A 27,152-nucleotide genomic window follows, 5' to 3' on the forward strand; every position below is an offset into this window, starting at 1 on the left:
TTGATGGGATCTTCACTGAGGTGTGAGAGGAAAAGCCCTTGATGGGATGTTCCAAGAGCGTCTTTGTATAAATAGCTCAGTAGTAACAGACTCAGAGAGGGAAAGGGAGGGATGGGTGGAGGAGGGGGAGGGACTGGCTGATGATGAGCAGCCACACTGACAGTAGCATCTCCGCTCTGTCGCCCTGCGCCTGTCAGCAGTCACTGGGAACCGGCCGGGACTCCGCCAGCTTGACTTCATTAACAGTCCGGTGCTGACCGCTCGCGCGTGTTGACCAGCCATATCGCCAAACGGTCGGGCAGAGTTTGGTGACCTACTTCGAGGCAAAAGTTCCCGCCTCACAAACAATTTGGCGAAGTTGCTGTGGATCGGTGTGCATTTTTGAGAGTTTAATACGTTTTGCAGCTGGTACTCGCGGAGGAGAGCGCATGGACACCGGACACCTTGAGGGAAGAGTTAGGTAGGCTGGTGTATGAAATATTCATGTGCTTCGAGTGATACAGCAAATATGCAAACAAGAAAGTAAAACACTGAAACATTAATAGATGCCATCTGGTCATTTTTTGAAGCTTTCCACGCCTTATCTAAAGTCTTTTACGCAGTAATCTGAAAAGTATGCTTGTTGTATGCGTTATTGGATGTTTTTAATCTCTTATGGATTCACAACAGTTAAATGAATTGTCTTCATTACTAAGAAAAGTGCCTGAAAGTATTAAAACTGTATAGGCTACAATATATAACAGTGTTTTAATAAGCTACTATAGTTTTAACTGAGGACAACCAATGATTAAATGTCTCTTTATGCCCACAGACAAATCACCAACTACATGCTCAGATGGTAAAAACAGTGTCAGCACTCAACATTGTTTATTCCCCCCACATCATAGTGAAGTTGTTGGCCATGCAGCTGCTTTTCTCAAATGAGCACTGGGAGTAAGGGAGGCCGTTCAGTCACATGAGATGGAGGTCACTCATTCTAATAGTCCACTGCTAGCTGATGCATTATGCACAAGCATTTGTTTTCCATGTTTTCACTGCAGGCACAAGCCTGTGAGTGTGGTCGGATCCCCGCATACAGTGCCCATTTGGCTGCCCTTACTGTAAGCAGGTAGTCTTTGTTGTAGGCTATATTTGCATGCATTTACATTAGATTGTTTGCATGTGCACAAAGGACCATTATGTGGGTCAATGGCACCATTCACAAACACTGGCTCATGCTGTATTTTGCTGGTGCATGACACCAGCATCAAAATTAAGCTTAACTATTTCCTTCTACAGCCACAGATCACAGGGCTGTTACGCAACAGATGGACTGTAGTTATCTGTGTATTGATTGTGGCCATGGGACATGAGTGTCCACGTGATGTGGTTTGTGTAGGGTTGTGTGTGGTGTGTTAGTCAAGTGCTGTTTTGATCTTTGAACCTTCAAATCTACCAAAACAATCATTCAATCAATCAAATTCATTAACAGTTACTGACATGTTATTTTCTGAATGCTGTGTTGTGGGAAAAAAACTCATTTTGCGTAACGCATTTTGGTCACCAGCTGAAACAGAGCGATCTTGTATTCAGAGGAAACATATTTATCTTGCAAATGAGAACAAATTACCCATGTAGTTATTAAAATTTGAACCACTATCATCTTTTTTCGGAAGTGTGGGTTATAAAAATGTCATATAATTGGTGATAATGAACAACTGGTGTGACTGCTGCCCGTTTTCTTGTTATATGCACCACTGATTGTCTGAAATCAATATGAGCATGCAAACAGCCCTCTGTTCCAATGCATTGCTCACACTCATTTCTCTCTCTAACATGCACACACGCATACATGCAGACTCTTCCTCGTCACATCTCCCTGTCATCTCACAGCCCACACGCTCCTCACTTTTGCTCTAATTGAAATCGTAAATAGAATACGCTTCATTTAGTGTCACCTAACTTCTGGGGAAAAAAGTTCCCCAGCATGTTTTGGAAATATTCTGCAGAGCAGTGAGGGGCAGTTTTATTGACTGTAGTCCCAGTTAGTGATTATAAGGGTTCATTCCCCACAGTGATGCCACCAGCATCTTGAGAGGGACCCATCTGGTGCAAACAGAAACCGACTTCATGTGCTGGAGAGCAGATCAAATGCATCACTGCCACCTACTCTGACTTAGAGACATCCATCTTTATTTGGCTTGGTCATAAAATGCCTATAAAGGGAAGGATAACTTCGAAATGAATTCTCAACAGCAAGCTTGGACTGTTGCGGTACTGCCCTCAGTTAGAGAGAGGAGGGAATAGGGGGTCTCATTAGAAATGCATTAGAGGGAAGGGAGAGAGGTAGAGAAGCGAGGAGATGAGCTTGAGTTTTTATCTGTTAAACTCTAAGAAGGAAAAATATTCACACTCTCCAGCTCATGCTCGATACTCTCCCTCTCTGTCAGTCTCTCCCTCACACACACACGCATACCAGTACACCTCAGTGACCCATTTAATGCCAGCCACAAAACTGGCAACTGTATTCCCACACGTTCCTCCTGAAAACACATTACTGCTGAAACTCATTCAAAATAATTCGGTGAGAAAAAGTGCTTACTGGCACCTTCTTTATCAGTTTAATAACTTCATCGCTCCCTGCCTGTGTAAAGGAAACAAGACCCAAAAAAAAGGATGTTTCAACACAGATCCACAGCTGAAAGGCACTCTCCTGTCCCATAATACTCTCCTATCATCCACAGATTATTACACATAACAAAGTCCTGAGAACAAAATTTTCTCTGTACCTTTCTGACACTTTCCCTGTACAAGTCCTGAGATAATATGATAACACTCTATAGTGTAGCTTTATTAGAAACCCTTGTAATGCCTTTAAAAAACAGCTTGAGAATAAAAACGCTTACGTAGTTACTGGACATACATAGGTTGTTCCATGCAAAGTGTCAGCAGGGATAAAACCACCTTGACCTAGTGACTAGCTTGTCAGGGAGAAAGTAATCTTTACTGAGCTGACCTCAGCAGGCCCATGTGACAGGTGCAGGTTAACTGTGGCCAAGTATGCGAACACACATGGGTGTAGACTCTGGGGGAAAGCACGAGGGCTTTTATTTTGACAAAATCAAAGACAAGTACACCATATATTGATGCATCAATGGCACAAAATGGTGAATTTAAAATCACTAGTATGCAGGAAATTAAAGGAGAACTTCACCCATTTTCAAAATTCATACATTTTGTTCCTATGGTGTGCTAAAACTCAAACTTGTCATGTACATTGGTGCCCCCCAGGGGTGTGTACTGGGCACGCTCCTCTATTTTCTCTACACCCATGACTGTGCAGCCTCCCACAGCTCTAACTCCATTGTTAAGTTTGCTGATGACACAGTGGTTCTTGGCTTAATTTCCAACAATTTAACATTTGCACATGCACTTTACAGACAATACAATTCATTCCAGATAACCTATTTTTAGTAACCTGACACTTTTTAAAGGGATAGAATGTTCTACATTTTTATGTTCTACATTTGTTTTTTGTCTTATTTATTCTGTTTTTAGGCACAGTTGGAGATGTTACATTTTTACATTTCACTACTGTTTGCATGTGACGAATAAACTACTTGAACTTGAACTTGAACTTGTCATGGGATAAAAAATCTGGAGCTGCTCCACAGACAATGACTCTAAAGAAATGTTATAGATGTCACTGAGAGCACTCAGGGGGATGTTTTGAGTATATGGGCACATTTTTTGTTTCACAACCAAAAAAAAACTTCAAGAGAAGATAATTTGGGTGTAAGAAAGAAAGTTTCTGTGGATCCATAAAATCAGTCTCCTATTCATTGTTAGTGGAGCAGCTTATACTTGATGTCATCACAAGTTTGAACTCTCTTCGGCCATGGAAGCAACATATTGGAATAATTATGTGGGTGATGTTCCTCTTTAAGTATTTGATACTCAAAATGTTCTGGCTGGGGACCCCCTGTTTCATAATTCTCCCCAGTGCTGAAACGAAAAACCTACACCCTTGCTAACATCTGTGTGTGTGTGTGTGTGTGTGTGTGTGTGTGTGTGTGTGTATGTGTGTGTTGTGTGCATGCGTGCATGTTCTAGGAAACTAAACTATGCTTTCTATTTTGCTTTCTTTTCAGGGAGACTCTGTGACCGACCTGTGAGAGGTGTGATGTGACCTGAGTGTGGAGGCTGCAGTCCAATCAAGTATGGAGCATGATCTGAGGATGGGCCTGTCTGTCTGGGCCATTATAGCCATCACTTGTAACTCAGTGGTGGGCGTCCTCATCCTCATCCTCTTCGTCATCCTCTACAAGGCCTGCAAGGTGCCTTCACACCAAGAGAAACTGCCAGTTTTCAAAGCGTTGCCGGAGCAGAAGAAGGCTGAACAGAAGTACCTGCTGACTGCAACCTGATCATGGCAGACAGACTCGGGATGTGGACATATTTCAACTTTGTTTATCCAGTAGAGTCCAAAAGATGAGTCATGGAGTGTTAGAATACCAGCTGGACTCTGAACTTTGAGTAACCTTCAGTATTTCTCTTCCTCTTCAACTGCTCATGTCATTATTTTCACTCAGTAACTCCTACATGATCACATTTCTCCGCCATCAGCCCCTCATCTACGCCATTCAGCGCAGCTCAGCGTGAGCTAACTGCATTAAGAGTTGTGGCAAGGCCAACAACAACAACAAGCCGACCCAATCCTCTTATCTCTGCTGTGCTTCGCTGGGACTGTCCATCTGTCAGTCTGTTTGCTTTGCTCTACACAGGCAAACCATGATCTCCTCCTCTACTCCATCATTTTTCATCCCTCAGTATGACTCAACAGAGAGGATGTGGGGGAGAAACTGTAAAGACACAATGGATTGTAAAGGGACAGTTTTGGGTGATGGGGTTGGTTGAGTCACGATGACATGTTAGAGGTAAGGAGAGAAAGTAGCCCACAAACAGCTCGGTGTTTGCCAGCTGCGGCACTAATGACGGCAACGGCAGAGCTGCCAAAACCAAAAAAGCCTGAAAGAATCAGGAGAGGAGAGAGATGCTGCCAGAGAAAGTGTTTGAGAGTCACAACAGGGCGGAGAGGGAGACAGACGGAGATAAAGGAGTCATATTTGGTGGGGATGATAAAGTGCAGGCGAAGAATCAGAGAGCATTTGATGCTTTGATGTGTTGTTTACAGGGAGGGAGCTCCAGGCCCCTGTTTGACAGTCTCCCTGTTTGACACACAAGTCTCCGCTTCCACCGATCTGACTCCCGTGGGATTAAAAGCAGCAGCAAAAACGTTACTCCTGTCCCCAGTGTGCCTCGCTTTCATTTCATGAGTTCCTCTAAAGACTGAATAAGATATTTATAGACAGCCTTCACCAGAAAGGACAGACTGACTGAAGATTCACAGTCTCACGGTAACGAGTGAATAATGTATTTACCGGGGTGTACGTACTGCAGCTTACACACTAACTGTGTGATATCAATACTGTCTAAAGGAAGAGAGGAAATGTGACAAGCCGATGATAAGTCTATCTCCAGAGTAAAAAGTGCTGCATAGCTCCACTTGTTTTTGTCTGGTACGGTAAATACAATGTTGATTATTGAAAGGGCTTTTCATGGAAACGTGCTTTTATTTTGTGCTGGAGAGACAAAAATCTAATCTCAGGTATGAGTTGACTTACTAAAATAAGAATATGCTGATTTTACTTTCATGCAGCATTTTCTATTCTACGTATTGATCTTTCTGCGCAGCTCACATGTAAGACTGAACAGTAATTTGTGCTCAAAGAACTCATTTGGTATCTGATAATTACTCCGAATTGAGCTTCAGGCACTTCTTTTTTAAGCTCTTAAGGACTCACTGAAGACTGTGAAAGCTTGCACTGGTCATTTGTCGATTTGTTTTATCTCTATGGATTAAATGATCAAAGATTAATCAACAGAATAACTGATCTTGAAAGTATGTGTTGCAGCCCCACACTTTACAGACTAGCTATTGTTTCACTGTGGTTATTGCCATCTTGCTCTATGCCTTGTGTTACTGATGACAGTTCATTTTTGACTGGCACAATAAAATGATTTACTCTTGTTTATAACCAATGTGGTGCACAGTCATTGTTTCCATGTTTCCAAATTCTTTAAACATGAGTGCTTGAATAAAAAATGATAATTGACTTCAGCTTCCCGCACTGAAGTAATCATTGAGGAACATATTGACCTCGACAGCGACCCACATCCTGTTATTAGTCAACTACACCCATATAATCCTTATCCAGTAACCACATTATAACGGAGAAAGAGGGGCGAATTCTGCATCTGATTATACAGATATGAGTTGATGGAGAGTAACTTTGTACATTTACTCAAGTACTTAAAGTAAGAGCAATTTTTAGGTACTTGTACTTGAACATTTCCATTTAATGTTGTTCTTGTTATTTCTGCTTCATTGCATTTCAGGGGAATTTATTGGACTGCTAAAGAGGTCAGTGTCGTAGTACTTGAGATTTCAAGACCACTTTTTGAAGGTCTTGTCTCAACCCCAGCCACTTTTTTATTTGGTCTTGTCTCAGTCTTGAACAAAGAGCACTCAGGATTTTATTTGAAGGCTAGTTAAGACCACAACTGCAGGGATGTCACAAAACTGCCTGTGTTAAAAAGGAGTGTTTGTCTGTTTATATTTGTTTGCTCATAAAAAAGGAAAATTCCCATACATTAAATTCACCCCTGCACATCTTTTAATTATTTTATCAAGACATTTTTAATGGTACACTTATATATAGCATGCCAATAATAAAAGAGGTGTTTTTAGGGGAAGGGCCTATAGTTTGCATGTTCCACATTTTTCTCACAGAGTGGGACTCGCACTTGTCTGGTCTCGGTCTTGACTTGGTCTCAACCCCTTAAAGTCTTGGTCATGTCTTGGTCGTGGTTTAGGTGGTCTATACTACAACACTGACAGAGATTATCTCATAAAACACAACACAAGGTGATACATTAACCTACCCAGCAACATCTTACTTTATAATGATGAAAACTCTTTCTGTGGGTGTGTGTGTCTGTGTCTCTGTTCCACATTTTTCTCCTCACTGACTTGGTCAATCCATGTGAAATTTGGCACAGTGAGAGAGGGTCATGAGAGGATCTGAATGAAGCAATATTACATCAATTGGCCAAAGAAGGGTGCTATAGCAACCGATTGAAATTGCAAACTTTGAATGGGCATATCTCATGGCCCGTATGTCGTATGCCTCAAGAACCCATAACTTCCGGTTAAATAGATTTTCCGCTATTGTGAATTTTTTGAAAAACACTTAAAATCGATCTCTTCCTAGGAAGTTTGACTGATCTGCATGAAACTCGGCGAACATAATCTTGGGACCAATATCTAAAGTTCCCTCTTGGCAAAAGGTGGAAAACTTACTAAAACTGAGCTTCTATAAGGCAATGAATATTGCGGAGGGCGTGGCTCATCACACCCTTGAGGTGTATAACATCTCAAGGGTTTCACCGATCACCACGCAACTTTGTAGGCATATGACCACACATAATCTGAGGGGACCCCTCCATTATTGACCCCATCAAACAAAATGGGGACGCTAGAGAGCTCATTACTTATCTAGGCCTAACCGCCATATCGATTTTTACTAAACTTGGTAGATATGTAGAACAGGAAGCCTCATGGTGACTGGAGAAATTTAACTCTAATTGGCAACTGGGTGGCGCTATAACAACAGAAAAATGCTTTAAAATAGCTCAAATGCGACCGATCGCTGTGACTCCCCAAGTGGCCGAATGTTTGTTTGTTTTTTCTAATTTTAGGTATGACTAAGTCATGGTATGGTATGCTGTACATAATCACAGAAACTGTCAGTCAGTCATTCTGTCTGTCGTGTTTTTCTGCTCACTGACGTGGTCAATCTACGTGAAACTGCACAAAGGCATTGAGGATTGGCACAGTCATTGTTTCCATGTTTCCAAATTCTTTAAACATGAGTGCTTGAATAAAAAATGATAATTGACTTCAGCTTCCCGCACTGAAGTAATCATCGAGAAACATATTGACCTCGACAGCGACCCACATCCTGTTGTCAGTCAACTACACCCATATAATCCTTATCCAGTAACCACATTATAACGGAGAAAGAGGGGCGAATTCTGCATCTGATTATACAGATATGAGTTGATGGAGAGTAACTTTGTACATTTACTCAAGTACTTAAAGTAAGAGCAATTTTAGGTACTTGTACTTGAACATTTCCATTTAATGTTGTACTTGTTATTTCTGCTTCATTGCATTTCAGGGGAATTTATTGGACTGCTAAAGAGGTCAGTGTCGTAGTACTTGAGATCTCAAGACCACTTTTTGAAGGTCTTGTCTCAACCCCAGCCACTTTTTTATTTGGTCTTGTCTCAGTCTTGAACAAAGAGCACTCAGGATTTTATTTGAAGGCTAGTTAAGACCACAACTGCAGGGATGTCACAAAACTGCCTGTGTTAAAAAGGAGTGTTTGTCTGTTTATATTTGTTTGCTCATAAAAAAGGAAAATTCCCATACGTTAAATTCACCCCTGCACATCTTTTAATTATTTTATCAAGACATTTTTAATGGTACACTTATATATAGTATGCCAATAATAAAAGAGGTGTTTTTAGGGGAAGGGCCTATAGTTTGCATGTTCCACATTTTTGTCACAGTGTGGGACTCGCACTTGTCTGGTCTCGGTCTTGACTTGGTCTCAACCCCTTAAAGTCTTGGTCATGTCTTGGTCGTGGTTTAGGTGGTCTTGACTACAACACTGACAGAGATTATCTCATAAAACACAACACAAGGTGATACATTAACCTACCCAGCAACATCTTACTTTACAATGACGAAAACTCTTTTTGTGGGTGTTTATAATGACGAAAACTCTTTCTGTGGGTGTGTGTGTAGGTAGAAGGTGACAAAGCTACCAATGGGTATGGACTAGTATATAATGAATAAGAGTGGTACAAAGAAATAATGCATTAGTTATTGTTTAAGATGATAATAATAATAGAGAGAATTTCTGCTTGCAATGGAGTATCTGTAATGTAGGGTACTTGTACATATGTGAACCATCTGAAAACCTCTGTCACCACATCATAAAGGCAGCAGGTTGGTCTTCACTGATTCAGTTTGTTTTAGGTGAACTACTAACAAGATCACAGATGTTAGGTGATGAGATGAAGAACAGTGTAATGTTATTTGATTATGAGTACATGTATGCATGTATGGGTAAAGCAGTGGTTTACAGCACGTATGAGACAGATGGTTGGGGCTTTTGGTGGGCTTTTGATTTCAAACTGATCATCAGAAAGGCGGCTCTACATCTGTCTAGTGTTTATCTGCTTCCCTTCTATTCATGTGCCTGCCAGTTCCTCTCTCCCTCGCTCTTTGGCTGTCTTCCTCTTATTTGTTTTTCTATTCCCAACGAACCAGACTGGTGCCAGACCTATGCAAGCCACCCAGCGCACATCCAGTGATCTCCTCCACAGTGAGCTGGATGTGAAGGTCAGTATGCTGACACTCACTGTTTTTGAACCTCCTTTTGTGTTTCCAAATCGGATCTTCTACTGAAGAATGGAGTTCGTGAATCGATCCTGCGTGATGCCAGTGAAAGAAAACATTGAATAAGCATCCATCTTGTTCTCCTGCCCATCATGCTTCCATCGATCCCTCCATGTCTGGTTTGATGGTCTGACATGCGACTGAACTTTGCATCAGTCACTCCATCCCTCAATTTCTGGGAATGCATTATACAACTGCAAAGCAATTTTCAGTGTCGTCCAATGGAAGGTGAGGTGGAAGAGTGTCACTGAACTCAGCACGGTGTTATGTAATGATCAGAACAAATATTACACACAGAGAGATTACTAATAAACATATGATGGGTCAGTAATCTGTGGCTCCATCTGCACGGTTGGAGGGGTTGCATTAACCCACATCAGCCCAGACTGACTCATTGTCGGTGTTTGTGTTTCTGTCTGCATGTGTTAGTGTGTGTGTGTGTGTGTGTGTGTGTGTGTGCGCGCGCGCGTGTGTGTGCATGCTTGCGTGTGTTTGAGCTGTGTAATGCAAGAGGTTGAATGTTAATCTCCCTTTTGGACACGACATGCCCAAAAATTGTGTGGTATTTTTAAACTTTTTGAATGTTATGTAATCTATAATTCAATTTAGAGGCTCCAAATAAAACATGTCTAGTGTGCGTTTGTGTGTATGTGTGAGACAGAGCGAGACAGAGAGTGAATCTAAACATGTAACTGTTGCTTTAAGGCCTTTTGTGGTCAAGTATAAATTCATGCAGTACAGTGAGTACTGTGCAGGGAGGGATACATGCGCGTGCTGAGATCTTACTGACCTTGTGTACAAATAACTGAGAAAAATCCAATCACACCTAATCAGATCTTCATAACAGCACCCCTACAGGGTCATGAACAGTCATGACAATAACACGCACACAGAAACGCAGCCATTAAAACGATTTTGACAAAGGCACAACTCTGATATTAAATTGTTATAATTCAGTATGAATGTGTATTCTGTCAACAGAGGTCTAATTATCGCAAGCTGAAATAATGAGCGTGATAGGAAAAGCACCAGTATGCATGATTCAGCAGAAAAAACCCCAGAAACATAGTGAGTGCATGTGAAACGTATGGGACAAGGGCGTGAGGAAAATTAAAGAAAATTAACTCCTTTCATTTTTTTTTTTTTTTCCCACAAACTGACCTCCAGATATGCTGCTGTAGTCATATCTATTCTATATGCATAACCTGAAGTATGGACCTCAAACTGTTTGCACTTAGCACACTAAAACACTATGACCCACTTGACCCTCCACATATCTCATTGGCATTCATCCTCCATCCATCCTGAGTCTCTCCTCTCCTGTAGAATTAGACTGCCACCTGCTGGCTACTCTTTTAATATTTGCTGCCTCCAGTTGTAACCACCTGGTGTTAGCTGCAGCAGCGGCTGACCGCTGCCAAGACCCTTCTCCATTATTGTGCAGCAGAGCATGCTATTGCTGCTCTCTGCTGGTATTTCCAGGTAAGGACAATGTGCAGTCAGACATGTCCGTGACTTTCAATGAGAACGAGGCACTGTGTTGGGGATGCTCCTCTGGCAGGCCACCATTAGCCAGAGGTTGTGTTGTTTTCACCAGAATGTTAATGTGCTCCACGATGGTCATTTGATTGCTTGATTCAGTGTTTGTTTTAAGATATATGAAAGAGAAAACTGTCTATTCTTCTTGCCAAAATGTATGGTCGTCCAATAACAGGTGATAGATCAACCCCTTACCTACGGTAGATAATCTACAGGGACACACAGGGAATTAAAATAATTGAATAAATCCTATGTCTGTGAAGTTTATAATGTTTTTGTTGTTGCTGACACTTTCAGAGAGGTGCAGAATCAACTCTGTGTTCAATTTCCAGGCAGCACTTGCTGTGGTTCAGTGCTGGAAGAATTGTTTACTACTTCAGTAAAAGTAATACTATAATGTAAAAAATATTCTTTTATATATATACTGTATTAAAACACTTCCTGTCAAAGTTCTGTATTCAAAATCCTACATAAATAAAAGTGTTATCAGTGATATATCAGTAATAATACTTGTAAAAGTAAAAGTACCCGTCAGAATGATCTTAGTAAAGATAGAAAAGTGTCATTTCTAGGCCTTAACTGAAGCATAAGTGTACACAAAGCTCTGAAATGTTGTAGCTGTTCAAGATAAAGCTCATTCAAACTACTTTTTATACCCTTTAGTAGTTTATTCTGTAACAATGCTTTGTATTTTATAAACAGATTTTTTTTTAATAAAATCTAAATCTAAAAAAGCAATGTGTGAAGTAAAGTAAAGTAAAGTGTAGCTGTCAAACAAAAGCAGTAAAATAAAGTGTATTTCCCTCTAAAATCTAGTGTAGGTATAAAGTAGCATAAAAAAACTACTTATCCACGACTTGCTAGTGCTAGTTGGCATTGTTTAAGATTTTGTACCAACATTTATCATTTAGATGTATCAGTTACAAGGTCAGTATTGTATTTAGTTTGTTGTTGTTGTGTTTAATATTTATTCATTGTATTTTAGACTTACTTCAACATCCCAGCAAAAGTCTTGCTCCTTGTTCATAGCCAGCAGGGAAAGAAGACTGAGGCTCCCTCCGCATATAAAATACCACAATGTAACAATACAATGATACAAAGGCAGCTAATGTATTTTTAACTCCACCGGTCCTGCATTCAAATTTACTTCAGTAAAACTACAAGTGCCATGGTGTAAGGTAGTTACGATGGGTCCCAGTGCACGCTATTATGATGGGCCCTAGTGCACGCTATTGTGCACATATTGTCTCATCATGTGAGTCTTGACATTGGATAACATCAACATATATGTTACTCAGCAATCATCACTGCATATTTGTATAATATAAATACGAAATAAATTTTATTTAGCAATTGTAATAGTTGATTTCTAGTGATATAGAATATTTGATTTATAGAATAGGTGATTTTGTCAAAAATAAATTTAATTAAATTAAAAGAATAAAGATGACAGAGATGGGTTTGCCTTTTTCAAGGGCATATATAGCCAATGGCAAGTGTTTTTTCAAGGTAGCAATCACTCATAAGGGCCCTCTTTCTATGGGCCTCCAACCTCAGGGGCCCCAGTGCAACCACACTGCTTGCACTATATATATTTATGCCCTTATGCTTGTGTATTATCAGCTAAATTTACTTACAAAGCAACAGCACTCATAATGCACAACAGCCAGTGTGATTATCATGTATGTCATATTACTGGAATATTACTGTTGATGAACATGGAGACATCATTTTATGGTTAGCTGAGTTGCTTGTTGGGTCGTTTAATCTAAAACAGTGGATCATATTTTATTCATTGATCATATGATTTTTTTTCAGAATTACAATCTGTAAAGTAACTATATTCTGCAGATGTTAGATGAATGCGGTGGATTCAAAAGCACATTTCCCTCTGAAATGCAGTGAAGTGTTATGTATACTCAAGTGAGGAACAGGTAAATTGTAGTTCATTGTACATGTAAATGTGTTCATGGGAAACAGGACACTGCGTGATGAGGCAGAACGCTGTCATGACTGTACCACAGCGCCTTGATTGGTGACTGAGGTTGTTTAAAGTCATATAAACTAAGTGATCCTAATTGTTCAGTAGGAAACCAAAAATTCAATTTCATTAATGTCATTAGACGGGATGATGATTTGACCTACATTCCCTATCACAGACCACACAGGTTATAAATGAATTCCCCATTACAAATATCACTGCTGTTTTTTGTTAGATGTGTGTTTTGTCCCTGTCCAACTCATTTCTGGCACTGTAATTAATTGGCTCCCAGCTGTTCATTTGATAGAGTAATTTATTCCATTTTAATTGAAATTCCTGGATGAAAACAATTGTTAACTGGCTTTCAGAATGATGGGATGTTAAGCGGTCTGTGTCTGATCTTTTTAGTATTTTTGTAATAAAAGAATGTCTTGTGTGTTCACTCATTCACAAGGTTCCTGCTGGAGTTTGAACATCAAACGCTGCATTTTTTATCATGACTGCCAGAACAGAGACTCCTTTCAAGAAGATTTATTTTGTTTTTAAAGATGTTAACAATGGAGATGGTTAATCCTCGGATCAACTGACTTCTTTTATTCAATTAAAAGAGCTCTAGAAGATACTAGAAGATACTAAAAGAATTAACATAGCAGCAAACAACTATTTGCTATGTAAAAATATAGTGAAGTCATGAGCAGAGAATGAATTCCAATCCATCTCTGTGTGTTGTAATTGTTTATAACTTAAGTTTTTTGAATTTCAACAACACCAAACCACCTCAAAAGGAAAAAATCACCAGGCAGAAAATAAACAAAATAGGCAAGGATTGACTTATATTAATAGATAAAATTAAAGCAAATAAACCATAATGATAAAAATAATAAACTGAGGTAAATCAAAACAACACTATTAACATGACATGTAAGTAAACTTGTCAGAGTCCAACCGTACCACTGTTAAATGTCCACTCACTGTACATAAACGATAAGTGTCAAAATAGTGTCAGTGTAACAGTGTCCATATGTATATATATTTCCTCAGGATGTGCCATCGCCACACCCACCCTCCTGCACTCATTAAAATCTCAACAAGAGCTGTACGCACTACCGACGATGTATGTTATGGGCCTGGTACTTAGCAAAATCAAGTGTGTTCACTGCCCCCCCCCCCCTCCCGTAGTGAGTGGAACTGCAGAAACATTCCCCATTTATTATTATATTTCTCTACCTCATTTATCAGGCTTTAGAACATTTTCTCAAAAGCTGCCACTTTATCCATTTCTGACAACCATTCTTGAAATAATGGGCCTTCTACAGTTTTCCATTTTCTCATTTTCATCTGTTTACCAATTTAAATACTTGTCTGAATCCAATTTGCTAGGGGTTTTATGATGTGGTCAGTGGGTTGAGGATTTCCAAGTATATACACAACAGGACAGAACTCATAATCCACCCCGCAACCTCTGAGATGTACTCATGTACTCCAAAAGCCATGTACTGTTGAGCATGACCACAGTGCATGGACTAAGTGACCCACCACCCCACTACACCTCCAACAATCTGGTGTTTCTTTTAAACCCAGTCTGAATAACCTGCAAGGATACCAGTCGAATCGATGGAAAATTTTGAATTGTATTAACCTTATTCTGTTTACCCCCACCATTAGCTCTGTAAGCACTGTTGCCGTTGTTAGCACTGTTGGTGCCGTTCAGCCATCTCAGCCACCTCCATATTGAGAACGGTGTGGAGACAACCTCTCAATCATAAACACACTCTGAACAAAAAACCCAATTGTCAGAACAAATTGTGGCATTTTACATTCCTGCAAGCCAAGGATACATTACATTTGCACATTATTATGGTGCATACACACTGAAACACTGAACAAAGCCGTCATTAATATGTGGTTAGGTTAAGATACAAATACCACTTGGTTATGGTTAGGAAAAGATCACATTTTGGCTTAAAATACCCAGTTTTGGGGGCACAATTCCCACTGGAGAAGCAGCGATGTCTCAGTGAAACAATAACAAAAAAAAAAACAACTTGCTTTTTACTATTTCAGAAAGAAAAACAATGACATCTCATGCTGGAAAAACACTCACAGGTCACTACAAAACACCCACACTGGGTACACGAAAAGCCAATGGAAACACAACAATGACTCATTGAAACACAGCCTGTTTTGATTGTCTCAAGCAGTGCATGGTCTGCAGCTTGGCATTTGTCTCGCCAAGGTGGCACACCATCCACCATACCCCTACATACACTCACCACCCACTTTATTAGGCACACCTGTCCAACTGCTTGTTACCGCAAATAGCTAGTCAACAAATCATGTGGCAGCATCTCAATGCATTTAGGCATGCAGACATGGTCAAGACGACCTGCTAAAGTTCAAATTGAGAATCAGAATGGGGAAGAAAAGTGATTTACGTGACTTTTATCATGGCATGGTTGTTGGTGCCAGACGGGCTGGTCTGAGTGTTTCAGAAACTGCTGATCTACTGGGATTTTCACACACAACCATCTCTAGGGCAGCAGAAGACTACACCAGGTGCCACTCCTGTCTGCTAAGAACAAGAAACTGAGGCTACAGTTCACAGGGGCTCACCAAAACTTGAATAGAAGATTGGAAATACCCTGCCTGGTCTGATGAGTCTGGATTTCTGCTGCGACATTCAGATGGTAGGGTCAGAATTTGGCATAAACAACATGAAAGCATGGATCCATCCTGCCTTGTATCAGCAGTTCAGGCTGGTGGTGGTGGTGTAATGGTGTGGGGGATATTTTCTTGGCACACTTTAGGTCCCTTACCAACTGAGCATGGTTTAAACACCACAGCCTCCCTGAGTATTGTTGCTGACAGTGTCCATCCCTTTATGACCACAGTCTACCCATCTTCTGATGGCTACTTCCAGCAGGATAACGCGCCATGTCACAAAGCTGAAATCATCTCAAACTGGTTTCTTGAACATGACAATGAGTTCACTGTACTCCAATGGCCTCCACAGTCACCAGATCTCTATCCAATAGAGCACCTTTGGGATGTGGTGGAACGGGAGATTCACATCATGGATGTGCAGCGGACAAATCTGCAGCAACTGCGTGATGCTATCATGTCAATATGGACCAAAATCTCTGAGGAATGTTTCCAGCACCTTGTTGAATCTGTGCCACGAAGAATTAAGGCAGTTCTGAAGGCAAAAGGGGTCCAACCCCGTACTAGCAAGGTGTACCTAATTAAGTGGCCGGTAAGAGTATTCCATCACTTAAGAAACATTAATATGATGCAAATTAAATGCACAAATGTAATGTATTCATAGTTGGCAGAAATACACAATGCAAACCTTTGTCTTCTGGCAACTGAGCTGGCTTTGGATATGGTATAGAGCTATTTTATATTTTATTTTGGACATATCTGTTACTCCAGAGGTGCAAAAAGGAAGACAAAAATAATAAACAAATAAATAGGAGAAACAAATAAAACAGGGTTCCTCACAAACATAGTCATACCATATCATAGTGAATTCCTCACATCATATCTTCATATTACAAATTACAGTGACATTAATCTATTGCCAGAGGTGGAAGAAGGACTAAAATCTTTTACCTAAGTAAAAGTAGCAACACCACAGGGTATAAATAGTCTGTCAGAAGGAGAACACCATGCATTCAAAATGTTAATTAAGTACAAATATTAGCATCAAAATAGACTTAAAGTACCAAAAATAAAAAATACTCACTATGCCAGATGGCCCATTTCAGATCAATTACATATCAAATTTATTGGATTATAGTTATTGATGCACTAATGTGTATAAATCATTTTAGTGATGCAGCTGGTAAATGAGTCTAATATTGGTTATTTTACATTTAGCTGGGAAGCTTGTGAGTCTTATCTTGATATTCAATAAGTCATCATCATTTATCTGTTAATTGTTTTGTATAATAATCACAATCTGCAAAGTACTTACTTTGACTAAAGTTATATGTTGAATGTTGTGGAGTAAAAGAACCAATATTTATGTAGTAAAAGTAGAAAGTATTATATATAAGTCAAGTACAAGCATCTCAAAACTGTATTTAAGTAGGCTACAGTCGCTGAGTTACTGTCTATCACTGTCTGTGCCTCACTTTGCTGGGGACCACCTTGGACCTCTCAAAAAGTCCCCTTCTGGGTCCCCGGACCCCAGCTTGGGATACCCTACCCGGAAGTGGGTGGTGGAGTCACCGTCACCCAGCTGGTCACACCACCGTCGACATACTGCCTGCTGGGATGAAGCTCGCCACCGGAGAACTACAGAGATTGTTACAAATCTGAGATCACCCACTATCTCGTCGAGAACTCGTCGGAGAGATCACTTAACCCACAGTTAGTTTCCAGGAGCAGGGAGGAAAGAGGCGCGCTGCCAAGATGATGGAAGAAATAGATAGATTTCAAGTGCCCAGTGCCGTGCAGGAGGCGGAGATGCAGGCTGAGATGCAGCCGCTGGTAAGTCACATTTGTAGGCTGTTATCAATCGGAGATAATAAATCAGTGTTTTGTTGTTTGTTTCTATTTGTGTGTCAATGTTTATCTGGGGTGTTTAATGTCTGAGGCCTTCCATTCATAATGTTACGCTGAGGGATCCCGACAGATCCATCACCTGCCATGCGTAATATTGGCTGATGTGCCGTTTAGCATTTTCAGCAAGTTTTTTCTGCCACAGTAAAAGGTTAAAACGACAGTGCAGCGTGTCAGAGGATAATTGATTTGCTCGTAGACAGACGGTTTTGTTTCTGTGTGTAATGCAAGCAGCGTCCGGTCTGCTGCGTAGTGAGCAGCATCCGTCATGTCTGGCGAAAACAAGCATCCCATCCCAACGCTGCTGTTGCTGCTGCTGCTGCTACATCCTCAGCATCCATGCAGCAAGTTGCTCCGGCTAAACGCCACTAGTGTCGTCTTGACGGGATTACTGAGCGGTTATTAATCACAGATACGTGCTTGTATGTACCGTGAAAGCACTATCTGTAGATGAAAATAATATAAAAGAAAATCAGTGTAAATGATGCGCTCCGTGGCCTGTAGCGGGGCCCTGGGTTACTGCAGCCTGCAGGGCGGCCTCTCCTGCCCACGGCCGGGGACGCTAGAGAGCCAGACTAGACCCAAAGCAGTCTGACCTGCAGCTGTCTCCAGGCGGCCCCGTGCTTCCATTCATACCCGTGCGTCATGTGGCCACTGATTAATAGGGTCTTTTTTCTCCGTTGCTGTGACCTGTGGGTATAAGATGTGAATCTCTGTTTCCCAAAATTAGATCCAGGGACTTCCAGGACTCCTCCTAGAACAAACCAGGGATCACTTTAAGTTCAGCATTTTACATTCACCATGAGATGGAAGTAGCTATGCCAAAACCTACCTATACAGGTTTACTTTATCTAGTTATCCAGAAGTATAAGTATGTAGGTGTAATTATTTTTTAAACAAGCCATCTGTATAATGCTTCATACACAGGTGTTCATTAAAAAGAGCGGGATTCTTCCTCACATGTTTTATCTATTTATGATCTGTTTTTTTTTTCACATTGCCTGGACATAGTAGGGTGCATTATGCATAACAAAAAGGCATCAATTATTCACTCATGCCTCAGTAATGCACATTTCTGCTCATCTTTCTGTCCACGCCGTCCTGTCGTTTGTCTCCAGGACCCGGCCTCGTCCACGGCCTCAGAGGCGGACTCCGACACCAGAGAGGGGGAACCTGTCACCATCAACTACAAGCCGTCACCCCTGCAGATGAAAATAGGTGAGGAAGAGCTACGGTGTTTGTAGGCCAAGTATCTGCCTGTGGGAATCTGCATATCCTGTAATCATGTGTATATTTAAAGGCCTGGAAAGAGTCACCTGCTGTTATGTGCAGGTGTAGCTTCATCTCTAGACGAGGAAGAGACTTGTTGCAGTATTATTTTTCTGTAAGGTGATGGCATCTGAGCAGTGAATTTTCAAAGAGCTTTACTATCACAAGAAAACCCAACAATGTGGTGATATGCTGTGATTTACTTATTGTTTGTACTCAGCTCAGTTATCGGTAAAAAGTACCATATTCATTCATTTCAGATTATCTATATGTAGAAAACTGTAGAGAGCTTTTACATGTTCCCAGAGCTCAACGTGATTCCTTCAAATTGCTTTTTTTTTCTAAACAACTGTCCCATACCCCAAAAAGAATTTAATTGAGACCAATGTTTAACAGTGAAAAGCAATAAATCCTCGCTGTAATGAGCGGTGGTTTGGCATTTTTGCCTGGAAAGTAACTCAAACAATGAACTGATTATCACAGTGTATACTACATAGACTAAATGTTTTCAGCTCCTACTTTACTGCATTGCTAAGCTTATGAATGGATATCCATGGCAAAAAATATTAGCCCCTGTGGTCTGTTTAATGTCTGGGAACTTTAGTCTCTAATGTTTATGAAATGCCACAGGTCCTTTAAGGCTCATTTCAGCACCTTGGACAGAGTCCAGTCGTGAGCAGCAGCATCTCTTTCTTTCTTTTTTATTACTACCGTTATACTTTCCTTAGCCTTAAAGCTGTTGTTGGTAACTTTTATAAAAAATAACTTTTTGTCACATTTGCTGAAACTGTCACTACATCCACACAGCGGTACATGAGAGAGATGATCTGGGAAATACATCATGTTTCTCTGCCTCTTCTTAAAGTTCTAATGACATTTGCAAGAATCCTCCTCACATGAATGAAAACAACCAGTCAGAGTTGAGGGGTCTCTAACACAGCTGTCAATCATGTCAACCGCTGCTCATCAACTGCGGGCAAAATGCCACACTAGGCAATGCTTATCACAAATAAATCAAGATTTTGTTACTGAATTGCCTATTTCTCACCTCAAGTATTTTCAGCAACATATTTTAGTGTACTGTTTAGCTGTAAAATGAGAAAGTTTGTGACCCGGCAAGCACTGCCCACTGGCTGGAGCAAGCTTTCTTATTTGATCAGCGCTGCTTAGTTTGGTAGTTTGACCACAGTTCAGGAGCAGTGATTGACATGACTGACAGCTGCATGAGAGACTCCTTGGCTCTGATTGGTTGTTTTCCAACAGTGGTGGTAGCTTCTAGCAAATGCCTATGAGCACTATGAGGAGGAGGGACAAGGGTTTTTTCACAGATTTATCAGTCTCATGTACCACTGTGTGAATGTAGTGACAGTTTCAGTAAATATGGCAAAAAAGTTATTTTCATAAACGTTATCAGCTTAAAAACAGCAAAAATATTTAGGAGGAGTTAACTATGAGTGAGAGAAATGCATGAATATGGTCCTTATTAAAATGCAACTAAGCTGCTGTAGAGATTCATTTCATTCCACATCTAACGTACTTGTTGAACGTGTAACCACAATGATGGCTGCACTTGTATTTCATTGTCTTCTGTTGTTCTGTCTTTTTATGGCATGTTAACACTGTCATAAAATGTCCTGTCTATAAAACACATTTGGAGCATATTCCTTTAATCACACATGCTTGTTTAACCAGTCTCTTTGCCTTTGTGACCCCGAGGTGCTAATCTACAGTTGATGGCCTTTTAAAACTAATTTGGATTAAAAGTGTAATGCCATTAACTGGTGGCACAGTCTAAATTAGATACAACATTTTCCAGTGTCACGAATCTTTCAACTTAAGTTCAGTGCTGGTTCAGAATAGATATAAAGCATTGGTTATTTATTTGTCACCTGACCAGTTGTGAAAATCAAAGCAGGGAGAAAAGGGAGGCGAGAGTGTTTGATGTCACATGAGGAGTCTTTTGTCTCTAAATGTATTGTGTCATGCTTTGTAGATTTTGTAATGTATTGTATTACCTAAATTAAACAACCCCCTCAGCCTCATCAGCAGTGTGACCATCACTTCCCGGTCAGATGACCACTGAGAAAAATCCCTCCAGTAAACAGAAGCTGATCTACCCTGATGTCATGTCTTGCACTGTGCTGCAAAGCCTTGAGTTTGTCATCATATTCAGAAAGAAAAGATGTCACAGTCAAGTAGAATTCAGTCCAGTTCCTTTAGCTTCACACAATCATCACACCTGATGATTGTGTGTTTGTGTGAGTTGTGAAGTGTTGGAAATATCAGCTGTAGAGATGTCTGCCTCCTCTTCAGTATAATGGAACTAGATGGCTTGTGGTGCTCAAAGCACTAAAAATACATTTGAAAAATTGAACAGCAATGTCTCTTTTCTGGAAATCATGACCTGGTTACTAAAGATAATCCTTAGACCTTGTTGTGAGCAGTTTCATATAGGAACTATTTTCTTTCTACCAAACTACACCTGCCAACTGTATCACTAAACAGACAAAAGCGTGCATCTACGACTAGTAACTGAGCTAGCTCACCTCAAAGCTCAGCTGAGGAGGATGTCATCTTGTGAGCATCTCTGTCATGAGCAAGAGCCTCTTGTCCATGAGTAGATGCATTCTTCCTTCTGCGTGGTGATACAGTTAGTGGGTGTAGTTTGGTAGAAATAAAAAAGTTCCTACATGAAACTTTAAGGAGACCCATAATAAGCAAACTGCAGCATTTAATTCTTCTCTTAGAAGTTGATGACATTGGTTCAACTTTAATGCATCACTTTTTTGTGCAGTTTGTGTGTCATTTTGGAGCTGAGCTGGTGTGTGATTTCCTGTGTGTGTGTTTCTTGTGCAGAGAAACAGAGAGAGTTGGCTAGGAAGGGCTCATTGAAGAACGGCAATGCTGTAGGTAGTCCAGTCAACCAGCAGCCTAAGAAGAACAATGTCATGGCCAGAACACGGTAAGACATGAGCGCTGAGGCCTGAGAGGTTAGTGGGGAAAATGAGAAAGAGTACAACTTAAAATAAATTCTATTTTATAATAAATTCCAGTATTTGTTTCACACACATGCAGCATCACCAATAAATTGTCAACTGATTCTGTTTGTCTTACGTCATAGTGCGCTGAATATAGATTATATGAGTAAAATTAGAAACGTGTTTTCACGGGCTTGACAAGATGGATTGTAGTCTCATGTTCATTATCTCTGTCTGTCAGTGGGGCTGGCAAGAGAGTAGTTTTATTGATTTAGGGTTTGTAAGATGTCCAAATTAGAAATCAGACCTCCTTCATGCTTCTGTTGTTACTGTAGTTCAGCTGTGATGTGGCTTCCAGACCCGCCTTCCTTTTCTTTCAGCATCTCCGCCAGTGTTACTCACCCCTTCCTGTTTGTGAATCTATTTTCCCTCCCCTACCTTTTCCTGTTATCTTCTGTTACACCCATTTTCAGCTCCTCTGATCATTTCTTCTCTGTTCCCTCCCCGTAGGTTGGTAGTGCCAAATAAAGGCTATTCGTCTTTAGACCAGAGCCCAGATGAGAAGCCCCTGGTGGCCCTAGACACAGACAGGTGAGCGCACACACACACAAACGCACACATTAATACACTACTTGACACATAAGAACAGAAATGATAAGCTAACTTGTGGTTTTTGTTTGTTTCAGTGATGATGACTTTGATATGTCTAGATACTCATCGTCGGGATACTCCTCTGCCGAGGTGAGATATGTGATAGGGCTGCCACTAATGATTATTTTCATTGTCGACTAATCTGTCGATTATTTCCTCGATTAGTTGACTAATCATTTCATCGAAAAATGTGTTAAAATGTTGAAAAATGTCGGTCTGTCTCGCCCAAACCCCAAAATTACGTCATCTAATGTCTTGTTTCATACTCACGCCAAAGGGTTTTAGTTCACTGTCACGGGAGAGTGTGTAAAGCTGCCAATATTTGAACGTAAGAAGCTGCAACAAGAGTATTTTCGGGTACTTTTATAGTACTTTTCTATGAAAAATGACTCAAACCGATTAGTCGACTACTAAAATAGTCACAGATTATTTTAATAGTCGATTAGTCATCAATTAGTCGACTAATCGTGGCAGCCCTAATATGTGATGGAGCAAATATCTGCTTCTTTACCTTACATTACTCTCTCATTCACTTCCCTCCCTCGCCTCCTTCCCTCCATTTTATATGATTGTCAGAAGGCCAGGAGCGGGGCCTTTATAAGCCAGTCTCAAAGCAAACCCATTTATATCCATCCTGCTCATCCATGTTAATTCTGTAGGCGTGTGTGCTCGCTACAAGGGCATCATTACATTGCAGATGCACCTGCACACAAATGTGCATGAGACACAGAGCGGGAAACAAATGAAATGTCATCACTGGGTGTCTGCTCCTGGAAATCCTGTTTTCAAAGCTGCTGCCAATTTAAGTGCAAATCACAAACACATCATCAGATTTATTCCCCAGAGGAATACTCGTTTCCACCGTCTCCATCCATATGCTGTTGCTGACGTCTGTCTCTGAAGGGTTGTGGATATATTATTTGTTATATGAACACCACAAGTTTTCAGATCTTATTGCTACCATGTTGAAATAATCAGCTAATACACAGTTCATGTTGTAACCCAGTTTGGCCACTGTCCCCTCTTCCTTTCTGCAAGCTCTTTAAAGCTCTTTAACAGTAAGCTTGTACTGTAGCTGACAAAGTATGGAATAGTGGTTGTTGTTTAAGCAGGACAGAACAGTCCAGTCTATCTACAATAGACTAGACAGCTAATACAAATAATGGTAAAAAAAAAAAAAAAAATCACAGCATGACATTAGTCATCACGTTCGTGACAAAACACCAAGTGATGATCCTTACAGCCATCTGTGAAAGTGCCCTAATTTTATTTACCATGGTTACCACTGTAAATTTTATCCAGCCAAAGTCAAGAGCTCAGAAAAATGAGATTTAAAAGTTGACTATTGTATAAATCTGGTTAAGTCAGAAGAATAATGTGCTTGTTGGCACAAACCCTCCTGTAAAACATTAAACTGACAGTAACACACCTCTGTTTTTTGCATGGATTAAGCAAAGAAAATATAACTTGTGAATTACTAAGTTATAAACGTGTTGGTACACAGAGTTTGTTACCTTTGGACAGAGCCAGGCCAACTGTTTCCCTGTTTCCAGTCTTTTAGCTAAGCTAACCAGCTGCTGGCTATAGCATCATATTTATAGTACAAACATAAGAGTAGTATCGATCTTCTCATCCAACCATCTCAACTATTTGTACAAGGTCTTTTAAATTGTCAATGTTCTTTTGTTTTAAAGTCATGTTAGCAAGCTTGTTACACAGTGACAGGAAGCCACTACTACAGTTGGGACCTAAAACTGGACCCGACTTGATGTATTCTGACTTGTACTGAAAAATTTGAGACCCAATTTCAACCAGAACCTGAAGTTTTATTATTGATAAATTTCATCCACGTTTGACTACTAGCTCACCAGGTTAATTTTAAGGGCAGGTTCACGTGCGTTCTTTTCTAAGTTTTTCAAATGGAAACACCCACTCAACAATCAGCAGAAAGCAGTGTTATAGAAGTTAGAGTGGACTTTAAGTAAGAACTGAAAGGCTTAGTTTGCATTTTTTGAACAAGACTTATTCATATTAAGTGGTATATTGTTGCTTTACCCTGCCGTCGGGCAGCCTTTTCTGTCTGAAAACTGAAGCTGTTATATTGCTCTCTTTGAAGTAAACAGGCTCAAAAACAGTAATTTTACCTCACAGAACACAGGAGTTGCTGGTCTACTGCTACCTCAATTGGTTTCTAAGTTAGTCTTATTATGTGACTTCTGCACTCAAACTAACCTGGCGTTCACAACAGTACATTGCTGAGCTTCACTACTATGAAGCTACAGAATGATATAAAGTCCTCAAAATAATGACCACACAATAATGGACCAATTAGCTCAGCTTTGTCCCCAGTGGGCATTGTGTATCTTCCTACAGCACGTGACAGGCGTGTAAGCAGATGATCAGCGCAGAGAAATTTCTTCATACATTTTATTTGACTAATGTCAAAATGTCTGGACTTGTTGGGTTCAGTTCTGGCAGAATAACTCTGCAAACCACATGCAGATCGAGTAACTAGTGATGGACTGATAATCTAATGACCTACTTTAATTTAAAACCAGTTATGGTGGGAGTAACAGGAAGTGGCCCAGCAGTCAGCAGCCCTGGGGTTGGGAAACACTATTCAAACCCATCACCCTCCTCTGTCTATCCTCCTCTCTCCAGCAAATCAATCAGGATCTGAACATCCAGCTGCTGAAAGATGGTTACCGCCTAGACGAGATCCCTGACGACGAGGACCTGGATCTGATCCCGCCCAAATCAGTCAACCCCACCTGCATGTGCTGCCAGGCAACCTCCTCCACCACCTGTCAAATACAGTAACCCCACCCCTCTGACCTCATGCCCTTTCCCCCGATCCACACAATATAACCCCCAATCTTCATCTGCTGTGAGTTTACTTCGCCGCCACAGTGGTGACAGTGAAGCATTGGTAGAGTATTGTAATGACAGTGCTATGATGATAATGACAATGAGAAATAATCAAATTAACATATAGAGTGTTTGGTTTAAAATCCAGGAGAAGGGACACATTTGAAAAAAATTCAATATGTATTTAAAATATGAGTAAAAGTGGTGGTTTCCTCCTATGGTAGGACGTGCACTTGTGTTTGAGAGCCCTTCTCCTGGTGAACATGATGTAACATATTAGCAGGCAGTAAACAGACGGTAAATTGATGCTATAAATTAATGCTCTAATGAACTCCATTTCCCTGAAGAATAAGAAACATCATAACTGCTGACTCAACTGTACTGCTTAACTTACTGGAATCTGGGTTGCGTTTTTGCATTTTTGTAGTTCCTTTTATTTATTTTTTTTATAATTCTTTTTTTAAACCTGACGGATAAGTATGATTGTATGTGTTGACATGGCGATATTTTAAAAGTGTGGGCTGTGGTGTCAGTGTCCAAATAGAGGATATCTGGTACCGTATTCACTGTACTGTACAGGGTTGTTATGTAGCACAGGCCAGGTCGTTTCACTCATTCACACCACCCTTAACACTTTTGCTTTTTTTTTTTTTTTTTTTTTTTTTGCCTTACTGGCTTGCAATGTTTGAGTACGGAGTTAAGGGATGAATGTATGAACATGAATGGCTGAGGAACAAACTGCATGAAGAGCACTGGACTGAATAACTGAATGGAAAATAATAAGGAATCAGCTTGTTGCACATTTGATTTCTGCCCTATTTTCATTGTGCAATCACGTGCCAGCTGTTGCGGCACTAGCTTGACTTGTATTGTTTTGAATTTGCACATTTTTATTGTGTTTTTTTAATATATTTTAGGGCCCATATCTGTGTAATCTTTCCTGCATAGCAGTGACAGTGTCTTATCTGAAATGAACTGTGTCAAAAGGGAAGATTACATATCGTTGAAGCGACCCTCCAACACATGATGCTCACGATAGATTCACAATATCAAACCCAAAGGGACGGCGGGAGGCCTTTAGATCTTTCAGCGCACACTGTTATGTTGCCCCGCTCCACTGTATCTTTTCTTGGTCGCCGCACACTCCTTCCTTCCCATTTCTGTTTTCACAACATGCACCATCATGCGAGCACACAGGTTCAGACAGCAGGAAGATTCACCCTTTTTCATCCTTCACAGGCATGCACACACACACACACACACACACACACACACACACACACATAGACATAAAGAGTGAGGTGGCATCTATTTGTCTCTTTTGACTAATAGGTTGGAAAATGATTTGTAATTGCAACATCGAGGATCACTGACTTGGAGCACTAATCCCCTTCATTTATGACTCCCTCCCTCCCTTAAAAATCAGTTGATAATTTGCAGTTAGAGTATGCCTTAAGTACAGAGAAGTTTAAAAGATGTGTGTATTTATTACCATCTTGATCATTTAGTTTATTTGAAGAGCATTTTGCCGTCTATGAAGTTCTGCTTTTTTTTTTCTTTTTTTTTTACATAGACACGGGTGATAATTGTTTTTCTTTGGTTTTCCTTTTTTAAATGATTTTCTTGTAATGTAAACACTTCCATTACAGTATTTAACAATGTCATTGTTATGTGCGGTGTATGAAAACAATAAATAAACACAAAGCTAATGGAGCACTTCCTGTTCTGC

General features: G+C 40.4%; 1 protein-coding gene and 1 long non-coding RNA gene across 2 annotated transcripts; both read left to right on the top strand.

The window, feature by feature from the left end:
* The first annotated feature begins 249 nt into the window (after positions 1 to 249).
* LOC117251950 (uncharacterized) lies at positions 250 to 6,077 on the top strand. Its single transcript, XR_004501286.2, has 2 exons — positions 250 to 460; positions 4,131 to 6,077. It is a non-coding gene; the product is annotated as an uncharacterized LOC117251950 (long non-coding RNA).
* Positions 6,078 to 17,309: 11,232 nt separating this feature from the next.
* On the top strand, positions 17,310 to 27,139 carry fam219ab (family with sequence similarity 219 member Ab). The gene is made up of 6 exons (XM_033618837.2): positions 17,310 to 17,585; positions 18,776 to 18,875; positions 21,783 to 21,888; positions 22,415 to 22,495; positions 22,591 to 22,645; positions 25,217 to 27,139. The coding sequence occupies exons 1-6, from the start codon at positions 17,508 to 17,510 to the stop codon at positions 25,373 to 25,375; spliced, it is 579 nt and encodes a 192-aa protein (XP_033474728.1). The 5' UTR covers positions 17,310 to 17,507; the 3' UTR covers positions 25,376 to 27,139.
* Positions 27,140 to 27,152: the final 13 nt, after the last annotated feature.

This window comes from Epinephelus lanceolatus, chromosome 9 (assembly GCF_041903045.1).
Source record: "Epinephelus lanceolatus isolate andai-2023 chromosome 9, ASM4190304v1, whole genome shotgun sequence".
NCBI lineage: Eukaryota > Metazoa > Chordata > Actinopteri > Perciformes > Serranidae > Epinephelus > Epinephelus lanceolatus.